The following is an 11,771-nucleotide window of genomic DNA, read 5'->3' as shown; positions in this document are numbered from 1 at the left end:
TTTTGAAGCCAGAGGAAGGACCCCCCGCTGCCCCCCCACCATGAGGACCCTGCTGTGAAGCCGGTTTCCAGCGGCAGCTGTTTCTTTCCCTGAGATGTCTGCTTTCTCCCCTCCCCAGTTTCTCCCTGACCCTGTTGGAGGAAGGGTGAATGTTCCCTGGGCTGTCAGCTTCCTACATACTCTCTCCTTAGGGTGACCCCAGCATGGCTTCTTGTACCTGTTTCCACACAAGTCTGCATTCTCTGTAGCCACTCTGTGTTCAGGAAATGCTGAGGACAGAGGGACTCAGGAGTCCCTGGGATCAGTGGTGGCACTGAAAGGGTTAAGGGCCTGGGCACAGCACTGTTTAGGGTGTTTGAAGTAGGGCGGGGAAGGGAAGGGCTATAGTGGTTGAAGAGGCAGCTGGTCTGGACTGGAATAAGTCCCCCCTTTCTCCTATGCAAACTTCTGGACCATGAGCAGCTCCCTTAAAAGGACCAAGAGAGAGGTACCCCCAACTGAGGTGCTGGACTGGGTTTTTAAGGGGGCCACCTGAAGCAGGACTTTGTCCCGCACTAAAGTCACCAACTGAGGACAGAAGCAGGTCCCCCATCTTTGAGATATCTCCCAGGTCTGGTGAGTTTCCCTCTTCCCTTCCTGAGTCCTTACCCTCAGACCCTCTCTTGCCCCACCCGTCTGGCGTAGCACCCAGAACACATGCCAGGGAACTGGCAGGAAGTAGAAGAGGACCGGTTGGTCTTGACCCTTTTCTTCTCCGTCACCCACAGATAAAGGGCTAGTGTGGGTCCCAAGCCCCTCACAACGATAAGCATACAGTTACAGGTCCAGCAGAAAGGAAGAGGGCAGGGTCTCTAAGTTCAGCTTACTAACCAATTAAAAAAAAAAAGGTGGTCATACTTGGAAGCCCAGATCAGCAAAATTCCTGACCAACTTATGAAACTAGTACATCAGGGACATGGGGATGACTTAGGGAGAGTGTCTGAGGTGCCTGTAGCTGGCTTAGTAGAGGGGTGTGTGGTTAGATTAGGGTTCTGCAGATGCTTTGAAATTCCAGAACTAAGTACAGTGTCTCTCAGGAGACAACCCGGAAGCTGATAGGACAAATGGCTTTTGCCCATACTGGCCTCTGCCCCACTAAGGGATAGTAGCCAAGTCTCGCCATTGTGTTTGTGTTTGTGTAAAGACCCTTCTGGGTCCTCTTCTCTGTGCCTAACACTTAGAAGGTGCTAAAGTAATCTTTGCTGAATGAATGGATCCTCTATATCTTTTACTTTCCTTTCATTTTTGCAATTTTACTACTCTCTGGCAGTGGACAGGAAGGTCAGAGAACGAGTTCCAGGACACCAGCGTTCAGCCATGTCAGGCAGATGGGTGACGCAGGAGGGTATCAGAGACTTGGGCGCTCCTGTCTTGGAATGGGGTATCTAGGGAGCAGGTGGGAAGGAATTGTGGCTCCTGGGGCCTTCTTTATCTGAGGCGAAGAGAAGCTTTGCTTTACCCTTCTTTGCAGGGTTCTGTTGGATTAATGGTTTACTTTCTACAGGAGAAGAAACGTTAGGTTAAATTTTGAACCATCAAAGAGTTTTTGTGACCCTGTGCTCCCCCAACCCCTGCCCATGGCCAGGAGATTTGGAGGAGAGCCAGTATGACATGTCATTTGCCCTCTCTCTTCCTCCTCAGTCTTTCTTACCCAGTTCTCTTGGGTCTTCTCCAATATCAGCCACCTTGGTAGATTTAGGATCCCACCACCAAACTCAGAAAGCTTCTCAGGCTGCAAAAGGGCCAGCCAGCATTGCCTCTAGGCCGCAGAGCCTGGCTGTTTGGTTGCTCTCAGCAGTTCCTCCCCCATGTTCAGTGTTTGCTGGCAGCAAACACAACCAGCAAACACTGTCTGTTCCCCATCACCTCATTCAGGGTCCTAAGCTAACGAAAGGATACATTTCACTTCTTTGGGACCCCTGTCTTATTTCTCTTGAAAGCTGCTTCCTTTCTTTGGCTGAGGTCAGGGAGGTAGGAATAAGGTGGGTAAAAACAGTGTTGCCAGATTTCTTTCAAAGCTAGCCACTTGGCCTGGCGTGGTGGCTCATGCCTGTAATCCCTGCACTTTGGGAGGCCCAGGTGAGCGGATCACCTGAGGTCAGGAGTTCAAGACCAGCCTGGGCAACATGGTGAAAATGCCTTCTCTACAAAAATACAAAAATTAGCTGGGCACAATGGTGGGTGCCTGTAATCTCAACTACTCAGAAGGCTGAGGCAGGAGAATTGCTTGAACCTGGGAAGCAGAGGTTGCAGTGAACCAAGATAGTGCCATTGCACTCCAGCCTAGTTAGAGTGAGACTCTATCTCCAAAAAAAAAAAAGAAAAGCTTGCCACTTGATAGGCCAGGCACAGTGGTTCAGGTCTGTAATCCTGGCACTTTGGGAGGCCAAGATGGTTGAATTGCTTCAGGTCAGGAGTTCAAGACCAGCCTGGCCAACATGGAGCAACCCCATCTCTACTAAAATTACAAAAATTAACCAGGCATCGTGGTGCATGCCTGTAATCCCAGCTACTCAGGAGGCTGAGGCAGGAGAATCACTTGTATCTGGGAGGCAGTGGCCGAGATTGTGCCACTGTACTCCACCTTGGGTGACACAGGGAGACTCTGTCTAAAAAAAAAATGCTAACCACTTGCTCTCTTTGGGAGCTTGTTTTCTGGTTTCAGAAAGGAATTCAGGCTCCATAATGTGATGGATCAGCTTTGAAAACTCATCTCCACCTCCTATCAGCTATTTAACTTCCAGCCAGTTACTTAAGCTCTCTGTGAGGCCTCTTTTTTTTTTTTTTTCCTTTTTTCTTTTTCATTGAAACAGAGTCTCACTCTGTCGCCCAGGCTGGAGTGTAGTGGCACAATCTCAGCTCACTGCAACCTCCATCTCCCGGGTTCAAGCGATTCTCCTGCCTCAGCCTCCCGAGTAGCTGGGACTACAGATGTGCCACCACCTATGCAGCCTGTTTCTTCATGTGTAAAATAGGGATAATAATGTCTATTTCAAGAAATATTTTGAGGATGGCAAAAAATGGATGTTGACACTCATTATCTCTCTCCATAGGCCTCAGATGACACTTAGGGAGTAGGTATGTTGGCTGGGTACAGTGGCTCACGCCTGCAATCCCAGGACTTTGGGAGGCCGAGGCAGGTGGATCACCAGAAGTCAGGAGTACGAGACCAGCCTGACCAACATGGTGAAACCCTGTCTCTACTAAAAATACAAAAATTAGCTGGGTGGCGGGCGCCTGTAATCCCAGCTACTTGGGAGGCTGAGGCAGAAAAATTGCTTGAACCTGGGAGGTGGAGGTTGCAGTGAGCCAAGATCACGCCATTGCACTCCAGCCTGGGCAACAGAGCAAGACTCCATCTCAAAAAAAAAAAAAAAAAAAAAAAAAAACGGGAAGTAGGTATATTGAGGTCTCAATGTCTCAGTGTCCCTTCTTCCTCAGAACTTGTTGCAGAATGTCTGGTGTGCAGTGAGCCTTCACGTCCCTCTTTTATCTATTTTCTCCTCCTTCCTAAGATTTTGAGACCCAGTTGCTCTAGATCAGGAGTTGGCAAACTTTTTTACAAAGATCAGATAACAAATATTTTAGGCCAGGTGTAGTAGCACATGCCTGTAATCCCAACACTTTTGGGAGGCCAAGGTGAGCATTTCGCTTGAGCTCAGGAGTTTGAGACCAGCATGGGCATCATAGTGAGACCTCGTTTCTAAAAAAAATACAAAAATTATCCCAGTATGATGGCATGCGCCTGTAGTCCCAGCTACTCCGGAGGCTGAGGTGGGAGGCTTGCTTGAGCCTGGAAAGTCAAGGCTGCAGGCATGGTGGCTCATGCCTGTAATCCCAGCACTTTGGGAGGCCAAGGCAGGTGGATCACCTGAGGCCAGGAGTTCGAGACCAGCCTGTCCAACATGGAGAAACCCTGTCTCTACTAAAAAATACTAAAATTAGCTGGGAGTGGTGGTGCGTGCCTGTAGTCCCAGCTACTCTGAAGGCTGGGGCAGGAGAATCTCTTGAACCTGGGAGGTGGAGGTTGCAGTGAGCCAAGATCATGCCATTGCACTCCAGCCTAGGCGACAACAGTGAAACTCCACCTCAAAAAAAAAAATATATATATATATATAATATTATATATATAATACACATAATATATATATATAATATATATAATACACATAATATATATAAAATATTATATATATATAATACACATATACATATATTAGGATCCCAGACTCAGGATATATCTATATATCAGGCTTTGTGGGCTCTCTTTTGCAACTATCAACTTTGCTGATATAATGCAAAAACAGCCATAGACAATATGTAAATGACTAAGCATGGCTGCATTCCAAAAATACTTTATTTATGGGCACTGAAATTTGAATTTCATATAATTTTGTGTCTCAAAGTATTCTTTTATTTTTTACATCTATTAAAAAAAGATAGCAGGACAGATTTGTCCCAGAGGCTATAGTTTGCTAACCCTTGCTTTAAATTTCCAGAGGCCATTCTATCCCTTTCTTCTCCTTGAAGAGGACATCTATACCAGGGCTCAACAGGGTCCCAAAGAACAACAAAGCTCCCATTTCTTCTTGCTCTTCTTGCTCTGGTTGCATACACGCTTTCCCATCAGAAGCTGTTTATGATAACTGTTCCCATCATAGCTACGTTAGTGTCACCCATGGGTTATTTATTCTCTCTCTAAGAGAAAACAGTGGGTCACCATCATATAATGCCTATTTCTGCTTCTATCTTGGGTCTCCTTTTTTCTTTTTCTTTCCTTCTTTTTTTTTTTTTCTTTTTTGAGACAGAGTCTCACTCTGTCGCCAGCCTGGAGTGCAGTGGCGCCATCTTGGCTCACTGCAACCTCCACCTCCCTGGTTCAAGTGATTCTCCTGCCTCGGCCTCCCAAGTAGCTGGGATTATAGGCGCGTGCCACCACACCCAGCTAATTTTTGTATTTTTAGTAGAGACGGGGTTTCACCATGTTGGCCAGGATGGTCTCCATCTCTTGACCTCATGATCCACCCACCTCAGACTCCTAAAGCACTTGGATTACAGGCGTGAGTCACTGCACCCAACCTCTCATTCTCATTTTATACATGAGTCTGAGGGTCAAAAAAGCTGGCTGGGCTGGGCTCAGGGGCTCATATCTGTAATCCCAACACTTAGGGAGGCCAAGGCAAAAGGATCACTTGAGGCCAGGAGTTCCAGACCAACCTGGGCAACACAGTGAGACTCCGTCTCTAAAAAAAATTTTTTTTTAGATGGAGTTTCACTCTTATTGCCCAGGCTGGAGTGCAGTAGCGCAATTTTGGCTCACTGCAGCCTCTGTCTCCCAAGTTCAAGTGATTCTCCTGCCTCAGCCTCCCTAGTAGCTGGGATTACAGGCGCCCACCACTATGCCTGGCTAATTTTTGTATTTTTAGTAGAGACAGAGTTTCACCATATTGGCCAGGCTGGTTTCAAAATCCTGACCTCATGATTTACCCACCTGGGCCTCCCAAAGTGCTCGATTACTGGCGTGAGCGACTGTGCCCAGCCCCCAAATTTTTTTGAACTTAGAGCGTGGTGGTGCATACATGTAGTCCCAGCTACTGGATGCTAAAGCAGGAGGATCGCTTGACCCAGGAGTTTGAGACTACAGTGAGCTCTGATCAAGGCTGCACTCCAGCCTTGGCAACAGAGCCAGACCCTGGGTCCAAAAATTAAAAAAAAAAAGTTAATTTCCCAAAGTTATGTGGCTTATGAAAGTGGCATAGCTACAGACACATCCAAATGAGGTGCTGCATGTGGCAGTCTGCCTTTCTTAAAAAAAAAGAGAAAGTGGCATAGCTAGGCTGGGTGCAGTGGCTCACGCCTGTAATCCTAGCACTTTGAGAGGTTGAGGTGGGTGAATCACCTGAGTTCAGGAGTTCGAGACCAGCCCTGCCAACATGGCAAAACCCTGTCTCTAGTAGAAATACAAAAATTAGCCAGGCAGGATGGCAGGCACCTGTAATCCCAGCTACTTGGGAGGCTGAGGCAGGAGAATTGCTTTAACCTGGGAGGTGGAGGTTACAATGAGACAGGATCATGCCACTGCACTCCAGCCTCAGTGACAGAGTGAGACTGTCTTGAAAAAAAAAAAAGAAAGGGGCAGAGCTAGCAAATTTGACCGACTTCAAAGCTGTAACACCCTAAAGAAATTATGGTCTCAGAGTTTTGAGTAACAGATGTCTCTCTCTATTAAAATATTACATATTCCCATCCAGCTCCCAGTAGAATGTCTAAGAAATCTTTGATGACTAGTGCAATCTGTGAAGGTTACACACTCAGAGGAAGGGACAGGACACACTGATGGTTTGCAGTGGTGGGAAGACGATTCGATCCAGAGGCAGGAAGGCAAATAAAATGACTTCTTAGAGCCCCTTTCTGCTTTCCCACCCCCCACCTCCCCTGTCTCAAGCGTCTGATCCCAGACCTATTTCAGAATCTCCTATCTCTCTGCTCAGCAGAAGCAGTGATATGATATAATGTGATCTCATTCTAGAGCTAAATAAAACCATTGTGTGAGACCCAGCCCTGGCCTCTCCCATGCACCATTTCCTGAGCTCAGAAGGCTGAGGGAAAATGGGAGGGGGGCTGGGAGAGTTAAGCTAATGGAATGAAAAGCAACACGATGACTGGAGTCCCAGTCTGAATTTCAGATGGTGGAGGAGGGAATATTGCTAGGAGGGAGTTGAGGAAGCCTTGCTAAACCTCATCTCTTTGAGGGACAGAATGAAAGTATTGGCATCATGGCATGAGGCAGGGTTAGTGGAGATGAGGATGTAAGGGAGAAACTGCCAGACAGATTTCATTTTCACAGAGGGCAGAGACCATGAATGAAATGACAGCGATGCTGGAAAAAGGGTAGATCTTGAGAAGAGGTCGGACTCCTGTTGGTCTGAGCGGGAGGAAGAAGGGTGAGTTACACAAAGATCTTAAGAGCTGAGGTGTCTGTCAGTGGGGCCGGGGTGACAGGACCCTATCTCCAGCAGGAGCACCTGCAGGGACTGAAGAAAACCAGAGGTCTCCAGTTCACTGCACTTCCTTCATCTTGCCAAATTCAACCCTGCAGGCCAGGCGCAGTGGCTCGCAACTATAATTCCAGTACTTTGGGAGGCTGAGGCAGGAGGATCGCTTGGGCCAAGGAGTTTGAGACCAGCCTTGGCAACACAGTGAGACCTCATCTCTGTAAAAAATTTAAGAACAGGTGCAGTGGCTCACACCTGTAATCCCAGCACTTTGGGAGGCTGAGGCAGGTGAATCACCTGAAGTCAGGAGTTCAAGTCTAGCCTGGCCAACATAGTGAAACCCTGTCTCTAATAAAAATACAAACATTAGCCAGGTGTGGTAGTGCATGCCTATAGTCCCAGCTACTCTGGAGGCTGAGGCAGGAGAATTGCTTGAACCCAGGAGGTGGAGGTTGCAGTGAGCTGAGATCACACCATTGCACTCCAGCCTGGACAACAAGAGCAAAACTCCATCTAAAACAAAACAAAACTAACATTTAAAAATTAGCTGGAGGCCAGGCACAGTGGCTCACGCCTATAATCCCAGCACTTTGGGAGGCCAAGGCAGGTGGATTGCCTGAGATCAGGAGTTGAAGACCAGTCTGGTCAACATGGTGAAACCTTGTCTCTACTAAAAATACAAAAAAAAAAAAAAAATTAGCCAGGTGTGGTGGTGTGTGCCTGTAATCCCAGCTACTTGGGAGGCTGAGGCAGGGGAATTGCTTAAACCAGGGAAGTGGAGGTTGCAGTGAGCCGAGATCACACCACTGCACTCCAGCCTAGGCGACACAGCAAACTCCGTCTCAAAGAAAAAATTTAGCTGGATGTGGTGGCATGCACCTGTAGTCCTACCTACTCAGGAGGCTAATGTGGGAGGACTGTTTGATCCTGAGAGGTGGAGGCTGCAGTAAGCCTTGAAGCTTGAGGGTGACAGAGGAGAGAGGTCCTCTCTAAAAAAAAAAAAAAAAAAAAAAAAATTTAACCCTGCGGGCACAAGCTGAAACAAAGCTATCAGGAAGGTTGGGTACAGGGCATACAGTTCAAACCAACTTTCTGCTTCTGGGAGGTCCCTGAATTCCAGAGCTCCCAAGATCCACCCAGTGTCCCTACCTCCCCCTCACTGCCTCTCAGTTTCTGTCCTATTTCCAGCCCCCGTTCCCCTTTTCCTAGTATATCTCCAGTTCCTACTCTTTTTTCCACCCCAGCTTTTCATAATATTTTTGTCAACCTCCCTCTGCCTCCAGATCTCAGCTTTGGAGGCCACTGATTGGGAGGGACCCTGCCATGGCCCTCGTGACCTGCTTCCTGTAGACCTGCTCATCCTGTGTGTAGCCAACATACCTGATGGCACAGGGCCTATTTGTAGGCAAGAAGGGAGAGGATCTCTCCTGGTAGCTGGCTGAGGGGTTCCCTGTCCATTGCTCCCAGATGTGATGAGCACGGATGGGCACAGGGCCTGGCCACTCTCCCAGGCTTCTCCCTTTCTCTCCTTAGACCCTCCCAGTGGGGGAGCAGCACTGCCATCTTCAGAGGACTGAGTACCTGCTTCCCTCCCTTCTCTGTGGTAAACGGGCACACAACCACCCCAGGCACAGCACTTTCTTCCCAGCAGCTCTGGCTGGAGTGAAGGCAGTGGACAGATTGCAGTGAGGGAGGAAAGTAGATTGAAGGGACAACTTTCCAATAACCTGGACTTTCCTGGGGTGGTTAAGACAACCTGGAGGAAGTTTGACAGCCCCACAGTAAGCCTGGAAAGAGGGAAGGTTCTGGGTCCCAGCTTCCTGATCCCTCTGGGCACTCATGACATCTTAGTAGCTGGAAGTGTTCCCAGGAGAAAGGGAGCCTGGGAGACTCATTCTAGCAGAAGGTCTAGAGAGACATGGCCTAGGAGTGAAGTGTACATAGGTATGCAGTAAACGTTATTGCCCTTCCTGCCCTTCCTGCCCCTGGTACTCGGGGACTTGGCACTTCTTTCTGGAGTGGGGCTTATCATTTTCAACTTTAAGAGCATCTGAGTGTTCTTAACTCTGAGACACATTGATGCCAACCAGGAGTGCTGGGAAGTGAGAGCAATGCCCACTGGGGAGCTTGTGGAGGAAATGTATGCTCTGCGGCTGATGCTTGGAGCCCTTCTCTCTGCAGCGTGGGGAGAGGTCACAATGGCTTTCACTGTCCATATGACCAGAATCTTGGAAGAAGAAATCACGCCAGGCACAATGGCTCACGCCTGTAATCCCAGCACTTTGGGAGGCCAAGGCAGGCGGATCACAGGTCAGGAGTTCAAGACCATCCTGGCCAATATGTAAGGGAGAAACCCCATGTCTACTAAAAATATAAAAATTAGCTGGGCATGATGGCAGGTGCCTGTAGTTCCAGCTACTTGGGAGGCTGAGGCAGGAGAATTGCTTGAACTTGGGAGCCATTGCACTCCAACCTGAGCAATAGGAGCAAAACTCCGTCTCAAAAAAAAAGGAAGAAATCACAACACTATCACTCATGAACCTTTTCCCCCTGCTACTTTATCTACCTAAAATCCTCTCCCTCTTCCCTGGGCAAATCCTAACCACTTTACCCCTCCAGACACATCTCAAAGGCCCTCTACTTCCTTCTGTTCCCCCTCCCCTTTAAAAACAAAAACAAAGCCAGGTCCTCACACCTGTAATCCCAGCACTTTGGGAGGCCGCAGAGGGTGGATCCTGAGGTCAGGACTTCGAGACCAGCCTGACCAACATGGCAAAACCCAGTCTCTACTAAAAATACAAAAATTAGCCGGGCATGGTGGTGCACACCTGTAATCCCAGCTACTCAGGAGGCTGAGGCAGGAGAATCGCTTGAATCCGAGAGGCGGAGGTTGCAGTAAGCCAAGATCACGCCACTGCACTCCAGCCTGGGCAACAGAACAAGGCTTCATCTCAAAAAAAGAAAAAAAATCCAAAGCAAACAAGGTCTTGCTCTGTCACCCAGGCTGGAGTGCAGTGGAATGATCATAGCTCACTGCAGCCTTGAACGCATGGGCTTAAGTGAGCCTCCCACCTCAGCCTCCCAAGTAGCTAAGACTATAAGCACATACCACCATGCCCAGCTAACTTTTTATTTTTTGTGAAGACAGGGTCTCACTATGTTGCCCAGGCTGGTCTGGAACACCTGAGCTCAAGGGATCCCCCTGCTTCAGCCTCCCAAAGTTGTGGGTGTGCCACCGCACCTGGCCTGTTTCCCTTTTTTGAGTCTCCCAACTGGTCTCATGCACTCACTCCTTTAACAGACCACAGCCTTTTGTTGAAACTTCTCTTGCAGCATTTGGCACATGCGAGCTGGTGACGGAGTCATTTGTGATTTGCGCTTTCACTTGTGCACACACACGCACACTCACCCACTCACTGGACTGTGATTCCTTGAGGACAGGAACAATATCCATTTCTTTTTCCTTGGCTTTCTGCTATATGGATCGTCAGTAAATGGAATAAGAATGAGACAATGAGGGTCTCTTTACATACGAGAAGACACTGAACCGAGAGCCAGAAAACCTAAGTTCTAGCCTTGACTCTGCAGCTGATTCACAGCGTGACCCTGAGCCACACACTCTCCAGTTCCGTGTCTCAGTAAAGTGAGGGGTGGCTAGATGCTCCCAAGCCCAGCTGACTATGACATGCTTCTAGTTCCAAGGTTCCAGAGTTCTAGAACACTGCTCACCCTTTTCTTTCTTCCTGAGCAGACTGGCCCACCTGTGTCTCCCATGAACAGAGCCGTCCCAGAGGTGTTCCTCGAAGGTGGAGACCAGGTGCCCCAAGGCCACACTCGCCGCTGTCTTTCTGCCATCGAATCCAGAGAGCAACTGGAGGAAGAAGAGGTGGGGGAAATAAAGGAGGGGAATGACTCGAATGCTGTACCCCTCCGAAGGTCGGGGGCTTTCCGGGCCCATGGCCAAAACTATGACCTCTTCAAAAGACATAGTTGGGGGCCTGGCAAGGAGCTCGAGGACCCACTAAATAGGTAAGCCTGCAGGTAATCTCCTGTACCTCCTTCCCTCCAGACCTAGACCTTGGAGAAAATGGGAAAGTGATTGGGAAGGAACTAGATAATTCTCTAGAGACAACCATCTGAAAGACAACAGGAGAGAGGAGAACTAGGCCCCCAGTCCTTTCTCTGAAGAGCCAGAACCCAGTCCGGTTTGTGGACCTTTGCGGAGCATGGAGCCTGCCTTCCAAAATATGGCTCTCCCCAGTGGCAAATATCTCCTTCTCTTGGGGCAGACTGAGGGTGGGAATGGGAGGGAGGTGTGGAGTCAGGGTGAGCAACAGGATAGTCTTGCCTCTGCCTCCCACAGCGGGTTCATAGACCCACGTGATGGTGTCAGGGCTGGAAGGAAAACAGAGAACATATAGCACAATCTCCTCATTTTACAGATGAGGAAACTGAGGCCCAAAGAGCTTTCAGAGATTTCTTGAGGGAAGCGGTCCCAGGGTTGGTACAGTGGGCCTGTCCCAGTGCCAGATTCTTGCTGGGCTTTCGGTTGCAGGCTGAGGACAACACGAGATGTCCTGGATTAACTCATGGTCCAGCATTGCCATGTGAGATCAGCTGTTCTTGCTCAGAGGTCTGCATACGTTTGGTGGACTGGGGCAGAAAGATGATCTCTTCCCCCTCCCCTGGAAAATCCCTGACCACTTCCCCAAAATCAGAGGAAGTCAGAAAGAGAAG

At 48.8% G+C, this 11,771-nt stretch overlaps 1 protein-coding gene across 5 annotated transcripts in view; it reads left to right on the top strand.

The window, feature by feature from the left end:
- Positions 1 to 375: 375 nt before the first annotated feature.
- Positions 376 to 11,771, top strand: part of ARHGEF2 (Rho/Rac guanine nucleotide exchange factor 2) — a 67,679-nt gene continuing 56,283 nt past the window's right edge. For 4 of the 5 annotated variants that reach the window (XM_021667334.2, XM_021667332.2, XM_021667333.2 and 1 more), the window contains exons 1-2: positions 376 to 615; positions 10,786 to 11,063. In XM_021667334.2, the coding sequence (XP_021523009.2) occupies positions 10,807 to 11,063 (257 nt within the window). In that variant the 5' untranslated portion in view covers positions 376 to 615; positions 10,786 to 10,806. Of the gene's footprint in view, positions 616 to 6,669; positions 6,984 to 10,785; positions 11,064 to 11,771 lie in introns of those variants that run through there. The other variant, XM_021667331.2, reaches the window with a different exon arrangement.

Source organism: Aotus nancymaae, unplaced genomic scaffold (assembly GCF_030222135.1).
Source record: "Aotus nancymaae isolate 86718 unplaced genomic scaffold, 86718_ANA_hifiasm-v0.15.2.pri h1tg000108l, whole genome shotgun sequence".
NCBI lineage: Eukaryota > Metazoa > Chordata > Mammalia > Primates > Aotidae > Aotus > Aotus nancymaae.
Note: the sequence above shows the minus strand (reverse complement) of the source record. Positions and strands in the feature narration are given on the sequence as shown.